Source organism: Osmerus eperlanus, chromosome 21, assembly GCF_963692335.1.
Source record: "Osmerus eperlanus chromosome 21, fOsmEpe2.1, whole genome shotgun sequence".
Classification (NCBI taxonomy): domain Eukaryota; kingdom Metazoa; phylum Chordata; class Actinopteri; order Osmeriformes; family Osmeridae; genus Osmerus; species Osmerus eperlanus.
Window position 1 is genome coordinate 369,612 of NC_085038.1, and position 25,795 is coordinate 395,406.

The following is a 25,795-nucleotide window of genomic DNA, read 5'->3' on the forward strand; positions in this document are numbered from 1 at the left end:
TGTAATTAGAGGCCTGGGGTGGCATTGACCCGTGTCAACCTTTAGCACAAACACTCATCCATCACCCTTGTGAGAAATAACCGGAAACTATTTCAAGCAAGTGATTCTAAACAAACACCAACTGACACCAACTAACTACCAAAACCGAATGTGAAGTTAAAGGGGTTTCTTTGCAGGTTGTCTTGTTTTGCACTCATGTGTGATTCTCAATTAAGATCTATTGTCGTACTGACACACATATACCTGACATGCTGGAAACAGAGCCTTCAGTTATCACTTCTGTGCCCCAGAAGGCTGACTCACCCAGGATAGACCACCACACAGACTGACTCACCCAGGATAGACCACCACACAGACTGACTCACCCAGGATAGACCACCACACAGACTGACTCACCCAGGATAGACCACCACACAGGCTGACTCACCCAGGATAGACCACCACACAGACTGACTTACCCAGGATAGACCACCACACAGACTGACTCACCCAGGATAGACCACCACACAGGCTGACTCACCCAGGATAGACCACCACACAGGCTGACTCACCCAGGATAGATCACCACACAGACTGACTCACCCAGGATAGACCACCACACAGACTGACTTACCCAGGATAGACCACCACACAGGCTGACTCACCCAGGATAGACCACCACACAGACTGACTCACCCAGTATAGACCACCACACAGGCTGACTCACCCAGGATAGACCACCACACAGACTGACTTACCCAGGATAGACCACCACACAGGACAGCTGGAGGGGAGGAGTCCTGTCTAACCCTCCGGGTTGGGTTCAGCTCAGCAGAGCAGCAACGTTAATAGTTTCAGGAACTGAAATTACGTAAGATTCTGAGGGAGTTGACAGCATGCCAGCTGTCATGCCGTGCCTGGCTGTGGTGTGTGTGTGCATGTGTGTGTGGGGGGGTGTGTGGGTGTGTGTGTGTGTGTGGGGGGGGGTAGATTAGAGCAGGGATAGCCAGCAGAGGTACTCATACAGCTGATGACACCCCAGCTGGCTAAGCTGTACAGATGGAATCACACACATGCGCACACACACACACACACACCCCAGCTCAGTGCACATTCTGATCCCTGCTATCAACTCTTGATGGAAACTACTGGGCACAAGAAGAGATGCAGCCTAGGGGTGGGCGAGGGGAGAGGTGGGGAAGGGGAGGGGTGGGGAAGGGGAGGGGTGGGGTGGGCGAGGGGAGAGGTGGGGAAGGGGAGGGGTGGGGTGGGGGTGGGGGAGGGGTGGGGAAGGGGAGGGGTGGGGTGGGCGAGGGGAGAGGTGGGGAGGGGTGGGCGGTATTGATCATGAATGACTGAGTCTCTGCCAGGAGGTTAGGGTTAGGTCTGCGTTCAACTGCTGCTCTGCGCTTCTGGGAGTCGTCCTGTTCTCTTTCTTCTGTTTCTCTCTCCCTCTATGTCTCTTCTGTGCTCTGCTCTCTCTGGTTACGTCTCTTCTGTGCTCTGCTCTCTCTGGTTACGTCTCTTCTGTGCTCTGTTCTCTCTGGTTACGTCTCTTCTGTGAGCTGTATTTCATCATCTAAACTAAAACGCTCAGAGAAAGTCCCTCTGAGCGGGTTTTGTTTGAAAGTGGAAACACTTCACAGGTCGCAGCCCAGCGGATCACATACTGTTTAAACTTCCTTCATTAACAGCTTATGGCTGCTGGTTCTTTGCTTAGCTGAGGAATGAGACTGTGAGTGGTGAATGCTGGACTGTATTGGGTCCAAAGGGCAGTATTGTCAATACAAAGCCTCCCTTACACACGCTAACAAGTAGTAACCCTGGAGCAGGGGCATGGCTGGGTGAGCACTAGGAAACTGATTGTTTTTACTAGAATTTCTCTACAATAAGCAACAGTGTTCACCTTGGCTGTAAATAGGTCCTGGGCCTGTACATCTACACGCAACAGACTCTAAGGTATCACATCACTCACTGATATTCACTGAAGATCAAACAGTGAATGAGCCACAATCATAACCAAACAAGGTTAATCATTTACTAAACCATTCATCTATTAATTGACTGGTGCATTCAAAATAAAAGTCCCCCATTGTTGCGGGTATTATAGAATTCTATCATTAAGTCATTATCCTCACCCAGGCCGCAGCTGGAGGTTCCCCCAGGACTGGCCTGCTTCCCTGGGTGACCTCTGCAACCCCTCCCCCCCACCCCGTCCCTGTTGGAGCAGATGTTAAAAAGAAAGACCTCCCCCCCACCTCCTCCAGCCTTCTGATTGGCCCTGATTCGCCTGCTTCCTGGTATATAATTAGAAACCTGCACAAAGACCCCCAGATGTCAGGGTGGTCCAGTCCTGCTGAACCCTCCACCGGCTGGCTGGAAAACTGGCTGACTGGTTGGGAAGCTGCCTGATTGGCTGGTTGACTAGTTAGGAAGCTGGTTGGCTGTTTGACTGACTGGTTAAACAGTTGGCTGACAGGCTGGTTGACTGACTGGTTAAACAGCTGGCTGACAGGCTGGTTGGCTTGGGGCAGTGTGGAATGGTGGTTGATCCCTGTCTTTCTGTTGGCCAACAGAAGACTGCTTATGCATAATAATTGGGGGGATCAACCACCAGGGGGGAGGGGGGGGCATCAATAGGGAGTCCCCTGCGGGGTTATGAGTGTGTTCCTATTCACAGTACGTTTCCTCGTCTCCAAGTCTGCTGCCTGTAAGCCTGTATTCAATTAGTTTTTTTCTCTTAATGAAACAGTATATTAAAGAACTTGCACTGCATCTCTGCTACTAGTCTGTGTTAACTCACTGAGCTGAAGTCCAGTCCTAAACATTAGTCCTACCAACTACCCCAAACAACGAATGTCACCAGCGATAAAAAGTAGAGATTTTGTAGGCTTTTCCAAGCATGTAGGCTGTTTTCAAGAACAGGACTACTGTTTGTCCAGTATTCCGGTCATTGTGTCTTTCTTATCTTGGTCCTCCTGTTATCAGGTTTGTGTTTGGTTACATCACTTCCTCACCCCTGATGAGTTTGCGTCCCTGCTATCTACATGAAATAAATTCAACATTGGGTTGTTGCATTTTGTACCCAATCACCTCATTTTACACTAGAAATATTTAGGCCTAGTAGTCTGCATAAAATCAATTATTCACCTACCAGCACATGTTCCTCTTACGTCGTCATAAGAGGAAAGGTTACCTCCCCTTTCTCTGCTTTGCCCGCCCAGAGAATCTGTCCCGCCAATGACAAAATGAGCTCTGACCGTGCGAGCGCAATATTGGTTTTTCCTCGAGAGACATCATGGCCGAAGCATGGCAGTTAGCCCCGCCTCTCTCCTCCTCATAGCCCCGCCTCTCTCCTCCTCATAGCCCCGCCTCTCTCCTCCTCATAGCCCCGCCTCTCTCCTCCTCATAGCCCCGCCTCTCTCCTCCTCATAGCATTTAAATCTACAGACACAGAAATGGCACGTCTTAAGGAAAGCTCATTGAGGCCTTAAGTAATACAGTTAACGTTTGCTGTTAAAGATCCTGTAAAGCAAATTCCATGATTTGCTTCTCAGTACATTATATACGTGTGAAATGAGTTCCTGAAAGCATGTGCAAAGTGCGAAAACTTTGTCGCACTGAAATGTGGACAGTTTCTCTTCCGTTTTCAGCTCAGGTTTTGTATAGGCGGAGCCAAAACCCAACCAATCTACGTCACAGCGACCTAACTACGTCAGATCACAGACGGTTGCATTCTGTTACTCAGCTGGTATGATGCAAAGACAAAGTAATTAATACATAAAACACTTAGAGACTGCAGGTAGGTCTGTTCTGATATCTGCAATTTATTTAGCTAGTGTTGCTGTTGTTGCTAAATTCAATAAATTCGAGGGGGCGGAGCTACTGCTCCTTCAGGTGACACGCCCCCCCAGTCTCAAGCAGAGAAGGCTGCTGATTTTCTCACGATTTCAAAGCCTAATTTAACATAGGCTACTTGTCTGTTTTTTTTTTCATTCGAATTTGGATGGGTAGTTAACAACACATTCTTCTGTGGTGTGATGAACTTAAAACTAATTTTCAATTCCACTTTACAGGATCTTTAAGTAAGTACGTTCTGCTTTCAATGTTATAAAAATAGGTAGTTCCAAGCTTAAAAGTTGAGTTGACAATAGTTCAGTAGGCTTGGTAATTATACAAACCGAATTTCCAACAAACTTGTTATATTAGCCAGTTTTCCCAAAATACATTTGGGGTATATTTTCAGTTAGCAGACAGCATTGTTTGAATACAACTGTTTTAACTAGCTGTGTGAGGCTAGTTAAAACTATTAACCATCTCGTGCAGGTATATCAAGGAATATGCCCTTGATATACCTGAGAAGGACATTTATTCATCACAAATGTCCAAATGTGGCTACCCTGACCTTGAGTCCGCTGGTTGGAGGTACCACCTTACTAAAACTGAAAGATAAGTAGCTTAAACTTGAATAATTCACTCAAATGAATTTAGCTGCTGACAACATACTTATTTACATTAGAAGCAAATGTGTCTTCAGTTAGGTCTGTTATAGGCAGCATATCGACAGCTTAATGTGTATTTTCTGAGTTTCTAGGTCCCTACCTCACTATGTCAGACAGGCTGTGACCCTTCAACATCCTGACCTCTGACCTCAGGGTTAGCTGCTTCAGCAGGAGGAAGTTGTGTGTTTACGCTGAGCAGAGAGAGCCTGCTCTCTGTAAAGGAGTAGTATGCGTGAAGTGAAGTGTTTATCTTCTGCCTTGGGCTCTGATTGGCCAGGTCAGGCCTGTTCCCAGCTCTGTTTGGAGAGGGTGCAACAACAGTCAGTCAGGGGGGGGCTCACGTCGTAACCACTCAGAGATGATCTCTGCTTCTGACCCCTGCAACCCTTCCGCTCACTATCTGGCCAGTGCAGAGCACAATAATAAACCGAGCGAGGGGGAGAGAGAGGAGGTGTTCAGTCATGAAGGAGTGTGGAGTCAGGGAGGGAGGCATGGACTCTGACCTCTGCTGAGGTGAATGTCCTGCTGACTCATTCCTGTGGCGCCTTTCTACAGGAACCACATGGAACAAGCCTCAAGTGTGACTTTGTCCTTGTTGTTCACCTGTTCCTCTCCTGGCCTTCTCCAGGGGCAGGGGTCGCCAGGGGTCGCCAGGGGTCGCCAGGGGTCGCCAGGGGTCGCCAGGGGTCGCCCGGGCAGGATGCAGAGGGAGAGGACATCTGTGAGCAGACTACAGCACAGGAGGGACACGCTGAAGAGACTGTCCCTGCAGAACACCCTGGGGGTAAGCTCTCCTCTCCTCTGTCAGGCAGTGGAGAGAAAGCAGGTTATTTTTCCTCTCTTTTAAACATCATTGTGTGATTGACGGCCTACTCTCGGTGTTCTGCTGTTCAACACACAAGTGGAAACTTGTGTGTGCGCAATGTGTGTGTGCATGTGTTGTGTGCACGGGTGTGTGTTTGTGGGTTAACTCAGTGAACGAGGCCAGCTAGGGTAAATACAGGACTGCACTGCTTTTCTAGTAGGCAGTGTTGAGAGAGATTGTGTGTGTGCGTGCGCATGTGTTTGGGTGCATATTGGCCTTCCCACCTCATTGTGTTCCATCACTGCTCCCATCATTGGTCTGATGTAGACGATGTCTCATAAACGGGGTGATGGATGAAAGCATTTGTCTCCTGATTCACAATGCAAACATGTCAGGAGCTGTGGAAACCAAAACTATCGATGTTGTCATTACAGAACTGTGTGTGCCTGTTCATGGTCATTCAGTTTCATTTATATGACTCCTGTTTTATCACCGACAGCAACAACATGGTGAGATTGGACTCTCACGGCTCAGATCAGTCCCAGTCCTCTGACCTGATTAACTGTGCTGAGTGGGGATGGTATTGAGATATGCTTTATAATTTAACAGCACGCTGTCTGTTCATCTGCTCATGTATGTATTACCTCCTTCCCTCTCCCTCTCTCTCTCCCTCTCCCTCTCCCTCTCTCTCTCTCTCTCTCTCTCTCTCCCTCCCTCTGTCTCTCTCTCTCTCCCTCTCTCTGTCTCTCTCTCTCTCCCTCTCTCGCCCTCTCCCTCATTATGAGTGTAGGAGTGGGCCATACAGTACTGCTAGAGGGCCAGTTCTGATCTGGTGTGTGTGTTGGACTGGCATTGGGCCCTATGAACAGGTTCTAGTTTATGTTAGACGATCGCCTAGGTTCTGTATCTTATGTGGCCTGGTTCTGTGGCCTGGGTCTGTGGCCTGGGTCTGTGGCCTGGGTCTGGGTCTGTGGCCTGGGTCTGGGTCTGTGGCCTGGGTCTGGTGCTGAGACATGGGCATGGTCCCAGCCCTTGTGACCCTGGGTGTGGGTCTGTGTAATGGGCATGGTCCCAGCATGGTCCCTGGCACAGATAAGCTTCCAGACCTTTAAACACTCCTTTTCCTGGGAGGATGTGACCCTCAGATCTACAAAAACAAGACAGACATTTCTCCCATTCCGTCTGGCTACAGGCCTGTCTCATGTTCCAGTTCTCGTCCTGTAAACGGGCCGGGTCTGTCAAACACTTATGTCATTTCACGTTTGTATTTGTATATTTCTAAAGCATGTTACCCTCCAGCTAATTCTCGTTCAAACCTGTTCAGATAAGTATTTTTGGCATTGTTCTTTCATGTCTGTTTGGGTCACATTTTGTCAATGTGACCCAAACAAGGCAAGGCATTCCAATGTGCCACTGGAATGCCTTTACCTCAGTCTTTAGCTGCAAAGTGAGAAATCCCTCGAAACCTCAACGTCAGTACATGTCTCTGACACATTCACGCACACCTGCTGTGTGAAGCTAATCTCCCCACACCTTCCAAAGACAAAACAGCCTGTCTCTTATGAAATGGTGGTTAAGTATTTAGGCTATGTCTCTTCCTACAGTTCCACCATGTGTAGACCAGCCCCACCCCCCACACAACATGAAAACAAACATGAGCCATGGGCTGACTTTTGTTTTGTGAAATGAAATTCAAATGATCACCACAACCATAACTCTACCGATGCATGAACAAGGTGTAACAGCAGTGCTGGGGCAGGTGTAACAGCAGGTCTGGGGCAGTGCTGGGGCAGGTGTAACAGCAGGTCTGGGGCAGTGCTGGGGCAGGTGTAACAGCAGGTCTGGGGCAGTGCTGGGGCAGGTGTAACAGCAGGTCTGGGGCAGATGTAACAACAGCGCTGGGGCAGGTGTAACAACAGCAGGTCTGGGGCAGGTGTAACAGCAGCGCTGGGGCAGGTGTAACAGCATTGCTGGGGCAGGTGTAACAGCAGAGTAGCCCATGCAGGCTGTGTGAGGTTGATGTGTATTATTACTACGTTGAGATTCAAAGCTCTATTCTAAGTTTTATTTCATAGGAGGTTTAGCATTGCTGTCGGAGGGCTGCCTAACCCAGATTCTTACAAGCTTTGAAAAGCTGTTTTCCATCAACCAAACTCTCCTTCCTGCCAGAAGTGTTTCCTGTGTGTTCAGCCATGCAATCACACTCAGACATAATTAATAGAAAATACAAACAAATTGAGATCCCTCCATGCAGAGGGGGGTTAATAATCAAGTGTTACACATAACTGATTAAACGCTTGCTGCGTGGTTGTGAATAGCTGTGAATCTATTTGTTCTATGTGATCCTAATTTTCTGTGGCAGGAAGGTGCATATGGTATCATGACATTCAATAGAACGTGATAATCAAGGAAGCCACTGACCCCATCTGCTTTCAGGTAAATACAACAACACAATAACATGACCCCTTAAGATCCTACTGTAAATCCATCCAGTACATTGGAGCAGTGAGTGTTCCTTGGCAGGACAGCTAACAAGCTCCTTCACGGCAGCATGCACTTACAGGCTGACATCGCTGTCCTTCTGCTTATTAGCTTGTTTCACATTCTTCAAACCCCCCTTGATGACATCTAGCGTTAGCACTGTGTATGTGGAGATATAGTATGCTAGCGTTAGCACTGTGTATGTGGAGATATAGTATGCTAGCGTTAGCACTGTGTATGTGGAGATATAGTATGCTAGCGTTAGCACTGTGTATGTGGAGATATAGTATGCTAGCGTTAGCTCTGTGTGTGGAGATATAGTACACTAGCGTTAGCTCTGTGTGTGGAGATATAGTACGCTAGCGTTAGCTCTGTGTGTGGAGATATAGTATGCTAGCGTTAGCACTGTGTGTGGAGATATAGTATGCTAGCATTAGCTCTGTGTGTGGAGATATAGTATGCTAGCGTTAGCACTGTGTGTGGAGATATAGTATGCTAGCGTTAGCTCTGTGTGTGGAGATATAGTATGCTAGCGTTAGCTCTGTGTGTGGAGATATAGTACACTAGCGTTAGCTCTGTGTGTGGAGATATAGTATGCTAGCGTTAGCACTGTGTGTGGAGATATAGTATGCTAGCATTAGCTCTGTGTGTGGAGATATAGTATGCTAGCGTTAGCACTGTGTGTGGAGATATAGTATGCTAGCGTTAGCTCTGTGTGTGGAGATATAGTATGCTAGCGTTAGCTCTGTGTGTGGAGATATAGTACACTAGCGTTAGCTCTGTGTGTGGAGGTATAGTACGCTAGCGTTAGCACTGTGTATGTGGAGATATAGTATGCTAGCGTTAGCACTGTGTGTGTGGAGATATAGTATGCTAGCGTTAGCACTGTGTGTGTGGAGATATAGTATGCTAGCGTTAGCACTGTGTGTGGAGATATAGTATGCTAGCGTTAGCACTGTGTGTGTGGAGATATAGTATGCTAGCGTTAGCACTGTGTGTGTGGAAATATAGTATGCTAGCGTTAGCTCTGTGTGTGGAGATATAGTATGCTAGCGTTAGCTCTGTGTGTGGAGATATAGTATGCTAGCGTTAGCTCTGTGTTAGTGGAGATATAGTATGCTAGCGTTAGCTCTGTGTTAGTGGAGATATAGTATGCTAGCGTTAGCTCTGTGTGTGGAGATATAGTATGCTAGCGTTAGCTCTGTGTGTGGAGATATAGTACACTAGCGTTAGCTCTGTGTGTGGAGATATAGTACGCTAGCGTTAGCTAGCTCTGGGAGGTTATGAAGGAGGCTGGCAAAGGGCAGCTAGCAGGATTTGTTAGAAGAGGGGAAGAGCTCAGCATCTGTCAGTGAGGAAGTCCTCCTCATCCTTCTCCACCTCATCCTCCCCTCTTCTTCATCCCCCACCTCTTCCTCATCCTCCACCCTGCAGCTGGGAAAGACAGAGAGGAAGAGAGAGGGGGGAGAGCGAGGAGGAGGTGGGTGTGTGAAAGAGGAGATAGAGGGTGTGGTGGGGTTAAGCCCATCCCGGGTTCATCTCCTCCACACACACACACACACACACACACACACACACACACACACACACACACACACACACACACACACTGTGATCACATCCTCATCATGTTGGTCTGGGATCTGAGAACATCATTGGTTCCCAGTGATCACAGGTGTTGAAGGCAGCTTCCTACACCTGGACACCTGTCCAGCTGTAGGAAGGCTTAAACAAGAGCAAATGACACAATGACATGTCATTTGTTAGGATATGAGTCACCGCTTTATGGAAAACAATTAAGTCAGCTCTGGATGGCATCGGTATGATGCTTTGATTTAAAATGACCTAGAAACAAAAACACACACAGCTCAGTGGTGTTGTGCAAGGCAGGGCCTGCCGACAGACATTCCTGGGCGAGGCTTGGTGGGGCTTGGTGGGGCTTGGTGGGGCTTGGTGGGGCTTGGTGGGGCTTGGTGGGGCGTGTGCTGAGACATGCTGAGGATGATCTGAGGGCTGGAATGCAGCCGGAGTCTGTAGCACTCATCCCTCTGAAGACCTCATCCCTCTGAAGACCTCATCCCTCTGAAGATGTCTTCACATCCCTCTGAAGACCTCATCCCTCTGAAGACCTCATCCCTCTGAAGACCTCATCCCTCTGAAGACCTCATCCCTCTGAAAACCTCATCCCTCTGTAGCACTCATCCCTCTGAAGACCTCATCCCTGTGAAGACCTCATCCCTCTGACGACCTTATCCCTCTGAAGACCTCATCCCTCTGAAGACCTCATCCCTCTGAAGACCTCATCCCTGTGAAGACCTCATCCCTGTGAAGACCTCATCCCTCTGACGACCTTATCCCTCTGAAGACCTCATCCCTGTGAAGACCTCATCCCTCTGAAGACCTCATCCCTCTGAAGACCTCATCCCTGTGAAGACCTCATCCCTCTGAAGACCTCATCCCTCTCAGACACGAGCACACAGTCACCTCCTTCATTATAACAATAATAATACAGCTTATATGGGGGGCGCCTTTCTTAACACTCATCTTACAGAAAATGAGCTGTATAGGCTGAGTTTATGTAGGAATGTTGGGGCTACATGTTGCATCAGGCATGGGAGGACTACCAATACTTTCTCATTCAATATCCAGAGGAAAATTCTGTGCGAGAGAATTCATTGAGGAGACTTGATTATTTCAAATGACTATTTAACCGTTCCATTTCACTGTGTCATTCTCTCTCTCTCTCTCTCTCTCTCTCTCTCTCTCTCTCTCTCTCTCTCTCTCTCTCTCTCTCTCTCTCTCTCTCCCCCCTCTTCCTCTCTATCTGTCTCTCTCTGTCGAGTGTTCCTCTATCTTTCTGAGGAGAGTATTCCAGAGGCAAATGTCAGTTCATTCACTGAGTCTGGCTGTCAGTTCCCATTGCACTGCTCAATCACACGCAGGCATTAACGCATGCACGCATGCACAGAGGCAGACTTGGGGAGCAGGGACGAGGCAGGGGCAGGAAACAGGTCAGAGATTCAGGGGTAACTTTGTTAATGTTTGATGACCATGCTCACATTAACACACAACACACCTGCTACTCCCTACACACACACACACCGCCTGAAAAAGAGGGTGAGGAGGAGAGAGAAAGAGAAACAATTCTGTAGGCATAAGTAGACATAGACTGTGAGAGTGAGAGGGAAAGAGAGAGGGTCTAGAATGGACCATGCTGCCATGGTATCGATATGCAGGAACGTTTCCAACATTCCTGTTCTGGAGCTGCTTCTGGTGAGTACTTCATCATCATCCTCTTATCTCCTCTTACTTCTCTCCTCATCCTCCATCCTCTTCTCCTCATCTTTCTCCTCATCCTTCTCTCTTCCTCCTTCTTAATAGTGTCTAGCTGTGTTGGGTAGTGTGTCCTGGGATGGAGGAGAGGAGAGGAGGAGGAGAGTAGGAATGGGTTTCAGATGAGACAAGGCTTTACATATACAATTACATTTAGTCATTTAGCAGACGCTGTTATCCAGAGCGACTTTTACAGTAAGTACAGGGACATTCCCCCGAGGCAAGTAGGGTGAAGTGCCTTTCCCAAGGACACAACATCATTTGGAACAGCCAGGAATCGAACTGGCAACCTTCTGATTACTAGCCCGATTCCCTAACCGCTCAGCCACCTGACTCCCCTTTGACTTCTATCTGGAGAGAGGAAATCCCCCCCATCTTCTGTGGAAGGATTGAGAGGTGATTTGTGTTTCTGTGAAAACATGAGCTTCTGAGGTTTTTCCCCCTAAAGTGTCTAAAATGGAATCCTCTGTGAGGGTTAGGGTGAGGATGCTCTGTGAGGGTTAGGGTGAGGATGCTCTGGGAGGGTTAGGGTGAGGATGCTCTGTGAGGGTTAGGGTGAGGATGCTCTGTGAGGGTTAGGGTGAGGATGCTCTGTGAGGGTTAGGGTGAGGATCCTCTGGGAGGATTAGGGTGAGGATGCTCTGGGAGGGTTAGGGTGAGGATGCTCTGTGAGGGTTAGGGTGAGGATCCTCTGGGAGGGTTAGGGTGAGGATGCTCTGTGAGGGTTAGGGTGACGATGCTCTGGGAGGGTTAGGGTGAGGATGCTCTGTGAGGGTTAGGGTGAGGATGCTCTGGGAGGGTTAGGGTGAGGATGCTCTGGGAGGGTTAGGGTGAGGATGCTCTGGGAGGGTTAGGGTTAGGATGCTCTGTGAGGGTTAGGGTGAGGATGCTCTGTGAGGGTTAGGGTGAGGATCCTCTGGGAGGGTTAGGGTGAGGATGCTCTGTGAGGGTTAGGTTGAGGATGCTCTGTGAGGGTTAGGGTGAGGATGCTCTGTGAGGGTTAGGGTGAGGATGCTCTGGGAGGGTTAGGGTCCTCTGTGACCAAGAGGTGGAGAGGCTGGGATGCATGTTTCACCCTGCTACTCTGAGACCCCCCCCCCCCCCCCCCCCGCTACCACCCGCCCTGTGCTAACTTGACACGTTTGTTTTTAACGGTCTAAACATTCCTGTGTGTGGAGGCTGGCTGGCTGACTGTGTGTGTGTGTGTGTGTGTGTGGAGGCTGGCTGACTGTGTGTGTGTGTGTGTGTGTGTGTGGAGGCTGGCTGGCTGGCTGGCTGGCTGTGTGTGTGTGGAGGCTGGCTGGCTGGCTGGCTGTGTGTGTGTGGAGGCTGGCTGGCTGGCTGGCTGTGTGTGTGTGTGTGGAGGCTGGCTGGCTGGCTGTGTGTGTGTGTGTGGAGGCTGGCTGGCTGGCTGTGTGTGTGTGGAGGCTGGCTGGCTGGCTGACTGTGTGTGTGTGTGTGTGTGTGTGGAGGCTGGCTGGCTGACTGTGTGTGTGTGTGTGTGTGTGGAGGCTGGCTGGCTGACTGACTGTGTGTGTGTGTGTGTGTGTGTGTGTGTGTGTGTGTGTGTGTGTGGAGGCTGGCTGGCTGCTCTACGTAGCATATGCTAACACCCTGCAGCTGCAGTCGTCACCCAGCCTTGAATAGGAAGTCATGGATGATTAATTAACTTTTCCCTCGTTTGAGCTTGCCTTATTACCTTTAAACAGCTGAATTTGAGCTCTGCATTCCCCTACTTTCCCCCAATGAAGGTATATATTATTCATGCAGCACTGGAAGCTGGAGTTCAGTCAGAGTGTGTGTTTGTGTGGTTGTGTGTTTGGAGATTGGCGTGTCTGACTTTCTGTGTGATGTTTGTATCAGCTGCTCTGCCTTTCAGCCTCAGTCAGGGTTAGGAACACACACACCTCAGTCAGGGTTAGGAACAAACACACACACCTCAGTCAGGGTTAGGGTTAGGATCACACACACCTCAGTCAGGGTTAGGTACACACACAGCTCAGTCAGGGTTAGGAACACACACACCTCAGTCAGGGTTAGGAACAAACACACACACCTCAGTCAGGGTTAGGGTTAGGAACACACACACTTCAGTCAGGGTTAGGAACACACACACCTCAGTCAGGTTTAAGAACACATAAACTTCAGTCAGGGTTAGGGTTAGGAACACACACACCTCAGTCAGGGTTAGGGTTAGGAACACACACACCTCAGTCAGGTTTAAGAACACATACACTTCAGTCAGGGTTAGGGTTAGGCCAGGACCTGAGCTGCAAACAGCTGATGAAAGCCTGGATGAACTGTAAAGTATGTGTTTGATGACAGGTTTCTCAGTGATCAGCAGGTGATCAGAGGTGCTGGTGTCTGGACCCGCTGATGGAACCTCCTAGAACACACTCAGTAAACGCTTCCGTCCCTAGGTACTTAAACACACACACCTTCCAGGTGAGGCAGTTGGTGGTCTGGAATGACTCTTACTGCTGTGTGTGTGAGTGTGTGTGGTGTGTGTGTGGTGTGTGTGTGCAGCGAGGTGGGCCTCAGGTGAGCAGCCTCAGGGATGGAGGGAGGGAGGGAGGGGGGAAGGGGGGGAGGGGTTGGGACCCGGGGTCAGAAGTCAGTCCCTCCCTCTCTCTGCCTCTCTCTGCCTCCCTCCCTCACCCCTGCCTCCCTGCCTCCCTGATAGCCAGCATCAGCATAATGAGAGTTAGAGGGGTGAGGGGCTCCTGGCTGAATCATTCTGCAGCTCCTCTGACCTACTTCCTGTCTCATGTCGTGACTTCAGTGGGTCTGACAGAACAGAGAAGCATTCCTTTGGTCTCAAGACACATCTCTCTCTCTTCTCCCTCTCTCTCTCTCTCTCTCTCTCTCTCTCTCTCTCTCTCTCTCTCTCTCTTTCCACGTGTTCCAGCAGGGATTAAATCCACCACATGAATGACCCAGATGAAAAGGCTTCGCTAGGTAAACAAATACTGACCGTGCAGCGGTGTTGTTGTCGTGGGGGAGACAGACGTCCTGTAGATGAGATCTCACAGCAGGCGTCAGCACTCCAGTCACAACTCACAGACTTCTTAGACCCAGAAACAGCCGGGCTGCTTCACCCTGGAACAGCCGGGCATCTTCACCCTGGAACAGCCAGGCCAGTATTGAGGCCTGCTGAAGTCATCCTCTCTAAAGCAGCAGAACCAGCAGCTCTGTCTCCCCACCCCCCCACGGCCTATCTGGAATCAATCAAACAAACATGGCCGCTAAAAATAGACCTCCACTTGAGTAGATGACAGCGGTCATTAGTGTGGGGGTACATAGCAGACGGGATATCTTCACATTCCTGACGGAGAGGTTGAGGGAAGTTTGTCCTCGTTTATTTCAAGTGAAAAAATGTGTGAAGCAGCTGTGCTGTTCTGCTGTGGCAGCTCCTCAACTCCGACCACTGAAACACTGTTAGAACCTCAACTCTGACCACTGAAACACTGTTAGAACCTCAGCTCTGACCACTGAAACACTGTTAAAAACACTCACGTCTGAACCTTAATCTACTGCTGGACTTCTGATATGCACTATGTGTGTGTGTGTCTGTGGCAACTTAATATAGTGTAAATTAATATAGTGTAAAAATGTTAATGTTATTTGACAATTTACGTACCTCTACCACAGTTGTGTAACATCCTCAGAGGCTGGAGGGGAGAGGTTGGAGGGGAGAGGCTGGAGGGGAGAGGCTGCTCCAGAGAGTCTGTTAGCTGTCAGTCACACTGCACCTTTCAGACAGGTGCAGTATTCATGACCTCACAGAGTCCTCTCAGAGGTCAAAGTTCAGGACAATAATCATTTCCTGCATTTCCCATTCCTCATCCAAGATGACCTTTCTGGCCTCAACGCTTGCACACACACTCACACAACCTGTGAAACCAGTAGCCCGTGATGTTACTTTTCAGTTGTCCGTCACTGTCACTGAAGGCAGGAGACATGGGTGTGATGAGCATGAGAGGCATGGAGAGATGACAGGAGCCACAACAAACACAGTCCTGGTGTCACATTAGCATACACCCCCATTATCCCCCCCCCCCCCCCCCCCCTTACTACCAGAAACCTCCTGAACACATTCCTGGAGAACACAGACAATCAGGTTGAAACATAACCCACAGATCTGTTTCCCCGGGAAACATCGATGGTGCTAGCACAAACAACACATTGTCTGATTCTTCCACAATGGTCCTTAGATAGATTTAGCTTAAATGGTTGTAAATATTGCTGACTGGGGCTCGAGTGCTTTCCCCAGGAATGTGTCTCACCTCCACATCTGCCCAGCACATGCCTGGACTCGGAGACAGACTGCCCAGGGAGACAGACTGCCCAGGGAGACAGACTGCCCAGGGAGACAGACTGCCCAGGGAGACAGACTGCCCAGGGAGACAGACTGGGGATGAAACAGTCTGTCATAAACCTGACACTAGCTGCCCTTAGTCATTCAGTAGTCATTGAACACCTGCTAGCTGGATGAATGAATGTTGTGGGTTGTGTCTAGTCACTATGGATGTTGTGTGTTGTGTCTGGTCACTATGAATGTTGTGTGTTGTGTCTGGTCACTATGAATGTTGTGTGTTGTGTCTGGTCACTATGAATGTTGTGTGTTGTGTCTGGTCACTATGAATGTTGTGTGTTGTGTCTGGTCACTATGGATGTTGTGTGTTGTGTCTGGTCACTATGGATGTTTGCCTCAGAGAGACTCTGTGAGGGTTAGGGTTCACTTCCTTTCTCTCTTGTTCAGGTGGATGTTCTCTCTCTCTTCCATCAGCTGCTTATTTAAGACTCTTAGACCCTGAACTGAGTCACGCCTGTTCTAGTAGAGATGGACAACAGCTTCCCCTGGTCATGGCTGGGGCAAACAGAAGCCCAGGATCCCTGCTGAAGAGACATCTGTTCAACACCAGCCCTGTTACCTGATCCCCTATCCTCTGTCAGATCTCCTCTGGTCTCTCTGTCTCTGTCTCTCTCTGTCAGTCCATCTAGCTCACTGTCTTCCTATCCATCCCCCTCCCTCCCTCCCTCCCTCCCTCCCCCCTCTCTCTCTCTCTCTCTCTCTCTCTCTCTCTCTCTCTCTCTCTCTCTCTCTCTCTCTCTAAGGGGGCATTATTCTGGGTTGCCAGGTTTCCTTTTAATTTCCGTCATCCCCCCTCCCGGTCTAAACACACCTGGTCGTGGATGAGTCCCCAGACGATCGTAAGGCTGCTGGTCACTGACAGACAGTCCCAGACACGCCCTCCACATTCCTGTTATGGTTGGAAACATGGACCCTGGTGTGAATACCACTGTGTTTATTTTTCTGACACACATTCCTTTGGAGCTCCTCCCTAGTTAGAGTTTCCCCTCTGGAGGGAGGGTCAGTTCTGCTGCAACAGGCGTGTTGCTAGCGTGTGCTTGGTCTTGACACAGGTAGCTCTGTAGCAGTGCCGGACTGCAGGGAGAGTGTGTTTTCTCTGCGGGGTGATTTGCATGGTGAACAGTTTGTCAGTGTTCAGCAGCAGGCATGAACGCCCCTGTATGAACAAGAGGGGAGAGAGGCCTGGTGAGGCTGGGACTTATCTTCGTGTTTGGAAAGATAATCTGCAGGATTTGGATTCCTGTCTGTGGCTCGGTGTTGATGTGGGGAGAGAGAAACCTGGGAGTGGAGACTGTGTGTGTGTGTGTGGGCTTGAGAGACCAGGGAACATCTGATAAGCAGCAGGAAGCCCCTGCAGGAGGTACAGGCTGTCTTTGTCCAGACAGGTAATCCCACTCCTCAGCGCTCTGGACAGGTATGCAAGTGTGGAACCCTCCCCCAGAGAGCCTCCACCGCGCTGGCTCCTCCCCCGCGCTGGCTCCTCCCCCACGCTGGCTCCTCCCCCACGCTGGCTCCTCCCCCAGAGAGCCTCCACCGCGCTGGCTCCTCCCCCGCGCTGGCTCCTCCCCCACGCTGGCTCCTCCCCCACGCTGGCTCCTCCCCCAGAGAGCCTCCACCGCGCTGGCTCCTCCCCCGCGCTGGCTCCTCCCCCACGCTGGCTCCTCCCCCGCGCTGGCTCCTCCCCCACGCTGGCTCCTCCCCCACGCTGGCTCCTCCCCCAGAGAGCCTCCACCGCGCTGGCTCCTCCCCCGCGCTGGCTCCTCCCCCGCGCTGGCTCCTCCCCAGCGCTGGCTCCACCCTTCTACCAGAAAGCCATGATAAAAACGTGCATTGTCCCTTTATGGACAGCTGTGAGGGGCTCATGTTTGTCTGAGGAGGCAGGCTGGTGTCCGCAGACCCCACTACGCTCGCCATAGCAACCCTTCCCCCGGAAACGGGAGTGGTTGCCCCTGGCGCCCCTCTAAGGTTATCTGAGGGATTTCAGCATGGACTGGTTGTCTGATGAGGGAGAGGACCAGAGCTGGACCTCAACCCTGATGAGGGAGGCAGGGAGAGACTGTCTTCACATGACCAATAACCTGCCAACCCAATCACACACACACACACACACACACACACACACACACACACACACACACACACCACCCCCAGACAGGATTTACTCAGACATCACTGCCATGCTCTGCCAACACTGCAGACGACTCTGCTCAGAAACCATGACTTCACTTTCTGTCACACACACACGTCACACACACCACCAAGCACGCTGCTGCTACTGCAACATTCGAACAGCTGTACTGCATCTGTCATATTACTGAATAGCAATGCAGCGGTCAGATTATATATATATTTATTAGTGGTGGGCCGTTATCGGCGTTAACGCGCGTTAACGCGCTGTGACTCTTATCGGCGATAAAAAAAATATCGCCGTTGATCTATTCTCAAAGTTGGGTTGGGAGCTGGGTCTGTACTACGCAAGCTATGATGACTTTCACCTTGATATTTTAGCGCGGATGTATACCTAGCCGAATTGCACTGTAGGGGGCGAGAACGAGTCTTCGAACCTGTGTGTATGCCTTGTGTATGAAATTATCACATCAAACGTGACGTGCTAACATGGATGCAGCTATGAAGCCGCCTGGTTTGCTTCAGGGAAAATGTATTTTTAAGAAGCTTCAGAATGGAAACCTCGACAAGACTAAGGTTGTTTGCACCTTGTGCTATGCGGAATTAGTTTACTGTAGGAGTTCTTCAGTTTCAAATACCACCTAAACGCAAAGCATCCCTTAGCTAATGCGGAAAATGCCGGGCCAAGCACTGATGTAGCGCAGGGGAAGAGTCGTCGTCAAACTACGTTTGAGTGCAACCGAGGCAAGCCCGTCAGCACAGCTCTATCAGCCAAGCTATCTAAGAAACAGTAAATAAACACAAGTACATCTTATTGAACATAATTTATTTTCATCACCAATTATCATAGAAGAACAGCTTTCTCAAGCAGTTTGTGATGTATTTTGGAAACAGGAGATGAGCTCCTGGTCTAATGCGCCACCTGGCTTGAGAAACTCGTTCTCAAAGACTTACTTTTAGTCATTATTTGGGTAGCACACATATTCTGAATGCCTTCGGCGGAATTCAAATGAGCCATTTTAATCTAGATTAATCTAGATTAACACCTAGATTACAGTGAGATTAATCTAGATTAAAAAAATTAATCTATACCCACCATTAATATTTATACGTTGTTTTGATCAATTTTGACCTGTACTTTCACAGGGTCAGAACAGGCTATAGCTAACAGGACATTGATTCTGTTTACAGCATCCATGAAGGGAGTCTTGGACACTGCTTGTTCATGTCCCTGAGGAAATCCCTGTCATTTAATTAAATTACACCCTGAGAGCACATGACTGAAGTCTAGGAAATCAATGCCGGGCATCTGTCCTGCTGAGATAGTGGTCTGGCTCCGAGATTTGTCAGGAGCTGGAGAGATTACATCAAGTTCATTAGTATCGGTCATGAGAGCCGCGCTAGCCGCCAAAACGCTATCTGGTTATTCATTAGCAATCACAGTCACTCTCACCACTGCTCTCTGCTCAGCTCACATGTGGAATACTACGCTTTTGTGGCCTATTTCTTACACCCCTCCCCCTCCCCTCTTCTGTTTTATACAGTCAGGTCTTAGAGAAGCAAATCATTAGGACAAGCCAAATAAGCTGAACATCTGTTTTTCCATCCTGGTCTCAGCTCATTGGGTCCAAGCTGTAATTCAGTAGCACACGTTTAGTTGAGTGTGGCGATTCCCTCTTGACATGACACAGCTGGTGGGCTGCATGGCCTCAAGGACTTACCATGAGGAGCTTCTGGAGTTACCCTTTCCTCTCTCTCTCTGTCTGGAGGGTTAGGGTCTGGAGGGGTGGAGGTCTGGAGGGGTGGAGGTCTGGAGGGGTGGAGGTCTGGAGGGGTGGAGGTCTGGAGGGGTTAGGGTCTGGAGGGGTGGAGGTCTGGAGGGGTGGAGGTCTGGAGGGGTGGAGGTCTGGAGGGGTGGAGGTCTGGAGGGTGGAGGTCTGGGGTCTGGAGGGGTGGAGGTCTGGAGGGGTGGAGGTCTGGGGTCTGGTTTAAGTGTTTTGGTTTGTTTTATTCCTGTTTCCGTGCTGACCAGGTTTGTCCTGTGTTGTTATTCACAGGAGGACTCCAACAGATACATCGAGGAGCTTCTTCACCAGCTGGAGGAGGAGCGGAGAGGGGTGAGGAGGTAAGGAGAGGGGTGAGGAGGAGCGGAGAGGGGTGAGGAGGGTAAGGAGAGGGGTGAGGTGGTAGGGAGAGGGGTGAGGAGGTAAGGAGAGGGGTGAGGAGGTAAGGAGAGGGGTGAGGTGGTAGGGAGAGGGGTGAGGAGGTAAGGAGAGGGGTGAGGTGGTAAGGAGAGGGGTGAGGTGGTAGGGAGAGGGGTGAGGTGGTAGGGAGAGGGGTGAGGAGGTAAGGAGAGGGGGTGAGGTGGTAAGGAGAGGGATGAGGTGGTAGGGAGAGGGGTGAGGAGGTAAGGAGAGGGGTGAGGTGGTAGGGAGAGGGGTGAGGAAGGTAAGGAGAGGGGTGAGGTGGTAGGGAGAGGGGTGAGGTGGTAGGGAGAGGGGTGAGGAGGTAAGGAGAGGGGTGAGGAGGTAAGGAGAGGGGTGAGGAGGTAAGGAGAGGGGTGAGGTGGTAGGGAGAGGGGTGAGGAGGTAAGGAGAGGGGTGAGGTGGTAAGGAGAGGGGTGAGGTGGTAGGGAGAGGGGTGAGGTGGTAGGGAGAGGGGTGAGGAGGTAAGGAGAGGGGTGAGGTGGTAAGGAGAGGGGTGAGGTGGTAGGGAGAGGGGTGAGGAGGGTAAGGAGAGGGGTGAGGTGGTAAGGAGAGGGGTGAGGTGGTAAGGAGAGGGGTGAGGTTGGTAAGGAGAGGGGTGAGGAGGTAAGGAGAGGGGTGAGGTGGTAAGGAGAGGGGTGAGGTGGTAGGGAGAGGGTGAGGAGGTAAGGAGAGGGGTGAGGTGGTAGGGAGAGGGGTGAGGTGGTAAGGAGAGGGGTGAGGAGGTAAGGAGAGGGGTGAGGTGGTAAGGAGAGGGGTGAGGTGGTAAGGAGAGGGGTGAGGTGGTAGGGAGAGGGGTGAGGAGGTAAGGAGAGGGGTGAGGTGGTAAGGAGAGGGTGAGGTGGTAGGGAGAGGGGTGAGGTGGTAAGGAGAGGGGTGAGGTGGTAAGGAGAGGGGTGAGGAGGTAAGGAGAGGGGTGAGGTGGTAGGGAGAGGGGGTGAGGAGGTAAGGAGAGGGGTGAGGTGGTAAGGAGAGGGGTGAGGTGGTAAGGAGAGGGGTGAGGTGGTAAGGAGAGGGGTGAGGTGTAAGGAGAGGGGTGGTAGGGAGAGGGGTGAGGAGGTAGAGAGAGGGGTGAGGAGGTAAGGAGAGGGGGTGAGGTGGTAAGGAGAGGGGTGAGGAGGTAAGGAGAGGGGTGAGGTGGTAGGGAGAGGGGTGAGGAGGTAAGGAGAGGGGTGAGGTGGTAAGGAGAGGGGTGAGGTGGTAAGGAGAGGGGTGAGGAGGTAAGGAGAGGGGTGAGGTGGTAGGGAGAGGGGTGTGGGAGGTAAGGAGAGGGGTGTGGTGGTAAGGAGAGGGGTGAGGAGGTAAGGAGAGGGGTGAGTGGTAAGGAGAGGGGTGAGGAGGTAAGGAGAGGGGTGAGGTGGTAAGGTGAGGGGTGAGGTGGTAAGGAGAGGGGTGAGGAGGTAAGGAGAGGGGTGAGGTGGGTAGGTGTGGGGTGTGGGGTTGGTGAGGGGTGGGTGGGTGGGTTGGAGAGGGGTGAGGTGGTAAGGAGAGGGGTGAGGTGGTATGGAGTGGGGTGAGGTGGTAAGGAGAGGGGTGAGGAGGTATGGTGAGGGGTGAGGTGGTTAGGAGTGGGGTGAGGTGGTAAGGAGAGGGGTGGGAGGGGTGTGGGTGGGTGGTGGTGAGGTTAGGTGAGGGGTGAGGTGGTAGGTGAGGGGGTGTGGGTTGGTAGGGGTGAGGTGGTGAGGTGAGGGGTGAGGGGGTGGTTGGAGGGGTGGAGGGTAAGGGTGAGGGGTGAGGTGGTAAGGAGAGGGGTGAGGAGCTAAAGAGAGGGGTGAGGTGGTAAGGAGAGGGGTGAGGTGGTAAGGAGAGGGGTGAGGAGGTAAGGAGAGGAGTGAGGTGGTAGGGAGATTTGTTTGACAGATGTGTGTTGTGTTGGTAGATTCTCCATTCCACCGCTGCGGCATCTGAAACAATGTTTTAGGAGACAAGCTTTGTGTGTAGACTTGAGAAATGCGCTTTGGGTCAAACCCACTAAACGTGACAAAAGAGTAGTTTTTAGCCCAGTGTTTGGCTGGCCTGGGGCATTTATCACATCATCTAATGACCTTGGCACTCCATCTCAGTCCTCACAGTGACACAACGTCCACAAGAGAAGAGAGACCATTTCTTAAACTTCACCCCTCCATTGTGCTGCTTCTTTCCATCTCAGTGGTGTTGGTGGCCCCCCTTCTGTGGGGTTATTTCCCCCCTGAGTGGGCAGTTGGGGGTCTGTGTGTGTGTGTGTGAGGGGTTGCGTAGGGGTCCCTAGGTGGGAGGTGCAGGGGGTACAGGGGAATGAGGCGCTTCTGACCCCCCAGTGTTTACCAGCCCAGGGTCCCTCACCCAGTGTTTACCAGCCCAGGGTCCCTCACCCAGTGTTTACCAGCCCAGGGTCCCTCACCCAGTGTTTACCAGCCCAGGGTCCCTCACCCAGTGTTTACCAGCCCAGGGTCCCTCACCCAGTGTTTACCAGCCCAGGGTCCCTCACCCAGTGTTTACCAGCCCAGGGTCCCTCACCCAGTGTTTACCAGCCCAGGGTCCCTCACCCAGTGTTTACCAGCCCAGGGTCCCTCACCCAGTGTTTACCAGCCCAGGGTCCCTCACCCAGTGTTTACCAGCCCAGGGTCCCTCACCCAGTGTTTACCAGCCCAGGGTCCCTCACCCAGTGTTTACCAGCCCAGGGTCCCTCACCCAGTGTTTACCAGCCCAGGGTCCCTCACCCAGTGTTTACCAGCCCAGGGTCCCTCACCCAGGGTCCCTCACCCAGTGTTTACCAGCCCAGGGTCCCTCACCCAGTGTTTACCAGCCCAGGGTCCCTCACCCAGTGTCCCTCACCCAGTGTTTACCAGCCCAGGGTCCCTCACCCAGTGTTTACCAGCCCAGGGTCCCTCACCCAGTGTTTACCAGCCCAGGGTCCCTCACCCAGTGTTTACCAGCCCAGGGTCCCTCACCCAGGGTCCCTCACCCAGTGTTTACCAGCCCAGGGTCCCTCACCCAGTGTTTACCAGCCCAGGGTCCCTCACCCAGTGTCCCTCACCCAGTGTTTACCAGCCCAGGGTCCCTCACCCAGTGTTTACCAGCCCAGGGTCCCTCACCCAGTGTTTACCAGCCCAGGGTCCCTCACCCAGGGTCCCTCACCCAGTGTTTACCAGCCCAGGGTCCCTCACCCAGTGTTTACCAGCCCAGGGTCCCTCACCCAGGGTCCCTCACCCAGGGTCCCTCACCCAGTGTTTACCAGCCCAGGGTCCCTCACCCAGTGTTTACCAGCCCAGGGTCCCTCACCCAGGGTCCCTCACCCAGTGTTTACCAGCCCAGGGTCCCTCACCCAGGGTCCCTCACCCAGTGTTTACCAGCCCAGGGTCCCTCACCCAGGGTCCCTCACCCAGGGTCCCTCACCCAGTGTTTACCAGCCCAGGGTCCCTCACCCAGGGTCCCTCACCCAGGTCCCTCACCCAGGGTCCCTCACCCAGGGTCCCTCACCTAGGAAGTGATGTAATACAGGGGATTGTCCTTCCTGACGCCCCTAACTACTTGCCACACACACACACATAGACACACACACAGAGGAGATCTCCCTCTTATACGACAGTGTCAGATCCCCCCTGTGGAGTCAGGACAGCCAGTGCACGTTTCCATGGAGGGAAGACAAGGATCGGTATAAATAGACACGTCTTTGTGATGGAGACTTTTGCAGATGGATGACTTGGCTGTGGTTTGGTTCCTGTTTTCCCTGGGATGTTGGCAGGCCAGGACGGTGACAGTGATGGATGACACCATAAAGTCTTTTGTTCATCTGGAGCAGAAAGCTGTGCTGTGGAGGCCTCCTCCCCTCATTAGACGGTGTCTCATCACTGCATTGTAGAGAAATCACGCCCTCCCACCCTCTAACCTTCTGAATATGGAGGCCATCAATCCTCCAGAGGGAGGAAGGAGAGACACTTACATTCCACTCATCTTGGACTTCCTTGTTTTATGACCTTTTCCTGTTCTCCTGTTTATTCCTGGAATTTATTATTTACTGTTTCACTGTTGTCATATTAACACACGTTTGAGGGAGTGATTGTCATGGAACTTGGAACTTTACATGTACCATTGTTAAATCCCGAAAACACAATTGTATTTAATGTTATGATTTAAAACCAAAACATGTTTTATTTAGATTTGATAGAACAACACTTAAAATTACAGTTTTACTTTCTCTGGGCTATTCTCTTAGAAGCATCTACTATCTGCTTCGATTTCTTCTCATATCCCTCCTAGCCCGCCTCTCCTCCATCAACAAGAAGCACTTTCCTGACAAAAACAAACAGCAGATTTTCATCTCAGTGTCAACATCAGGTGGACCAGAAGGGTTGACTCTCACCAACCCTGCCCCCCTCACCAACCCCCCTCGCCAACCCCCCTCACCACCCTGCCCCCTCGCCAACCCCCTCACCAACCCTGCCCCCCTCACCAACCCCCTTCACCAACCCTGCCCCCTCGCCAACCCTGCCCCCTCACCAACCTGCCCCCCTCACCAACCCCCTTCACCAACCCTGCCCCCCTCGCCAACCCTGCCCCCTCACCAACCCTGCCCCCCTCACCAACCCCCCTCACCAACCCTGCCCCCTCGCCAACCCTGCCCCCTCACCAACCCTGCCCCCCTCACCAACCGCCCTCACCAACCCTGCCCCCTCGCCAACCCCCCTCACCAACCCTGCCCCCTCGCCAACCCCCCTCACCAACCCTGCCCCCTTGCCAACCCTGCCCCCTTCACCAACCCCCTTCACCAACCCTGCCCCCTCACCAACCCTGCCCCCCTCACCAACCAAGAAAGTTGATTCTCTGCCTCTCTACTCAGGCCAAGGCCAGGGAACTTACAAGTTTAATAGGATAAGTTGACCAGTCCTAATGCTATAATGTGATAAAGCTAAGCTTCCCTGAGACCTCCTGTTCTTCTGGGGTCTGTGTGGTCTCCTAGAGCAGAGACTGATCCCTCCTTTACAGGGCAGCTCTGCTCCAGCACATCTCCATGTGTCAGAATCCTCTACATCTCCAAGCACCTGAGATGGATCTCTCTCTCTCCTCTCCTCTCCCTCTCTCCTGTCTGTCTGCCTGTCTCTCTCTCTCTCCTCCCTCTATCTCTCTCCTCTCTCTCCTCCTCTATCTTTCTTTCCTCTCTTTCTCTGCTCTTCCAGACGTAGTGAAGCTGCAGTCAAACATACAAACATGCAGATCAGTCATACAATCACAGCCTGGATTCTGAGGAGAGAGGTCCGGTCTGAGGCAAGCATTTTTTGGATCGTATTTTACCATTCTAATTGGAGCAGCCGACATTTTCAAATAAAAAGTTGTTTTTTTCCTCAAAACAGTTGGAGGGAACAGTTGGAGGGAACAGTACACATTTCTTTCTTCCCAAAATTAATGCTAACTGAAGTTAACGTGATCATGAATACAGACCTTCCCCCCCCCCCCCCCCCCCCCCCCCCACACACACACACACACACACACACAGACTGACCACTGAAACACTGTTACAGACCTTCCCTCCACTCTGACCACTGAAACACTGTTAGAACTACACACTTCTGATCCTGGGTCTGCTGAACGTTCTGTACGTTGCTTTGGATTAAAGCATTTGATAAAATAATTTGAATGTAAAAGTGTAATACAGGTCAGGGGCTGTGGAGGTATTTCTGCCCTGTGTGTTTAAAAAAAAAAATTATTTCACCTTTATTTAGCCAGGTAGGTTAGTTGAGAACAAGTTCTCATTTGCAGCTGCGACCTGACCAAGATACAGCATAGCAATTCGACACATACAACACAGAGTTACACATGGAATAAGCAAAACATAAAAGTTACAGTAATTACAATATAACAATTAAACACAGAGGATACAAGTGCATGTAGAGATACTGGGGTGCAAAGGAGCAAGATAAATAAATAATTATTAATTAATAACCATAACCCTAATAAATACAATATTGAGATAAGGTAGATAGATGGGCTGTTTATGGGTGGGCTATGTACA

The 25,795-nt window shown here is 51.1% G+C and overlaps 1 protein-coding gene across 1 annotated transcript in view; it reads left to right on the top strand.

Annotated features, from left to right (window-relative positions):
• The first annotated feature begins 4,359 nt into the window (after positions 1-4,359).
• The window catches only part of LOC134007357 (nck-associated protein 5-like), a 92,894-nt gene continuing 71,458 nt past the window's right edge, over positions 4,360-25,795 (top strand). The window contains exons 1-3 of the mRNA XM_062446772.1: positions 4,360-5,000; positions 5,136-5,265; positions 19,660-19,727. Of these exons, the coding sequence (XP_062302756.1) occupies positions 4,999-5,000; positions 5,136-5,265; positions 19,660-19,727 (200 nt within the window). The 5' untranslated portion in view covers positions 4,360-4,998. The remainder of the gene's footprint in view (positions 5,001-5,135; positions 5,266-19,659; positions 19,728-25,795) is intronic.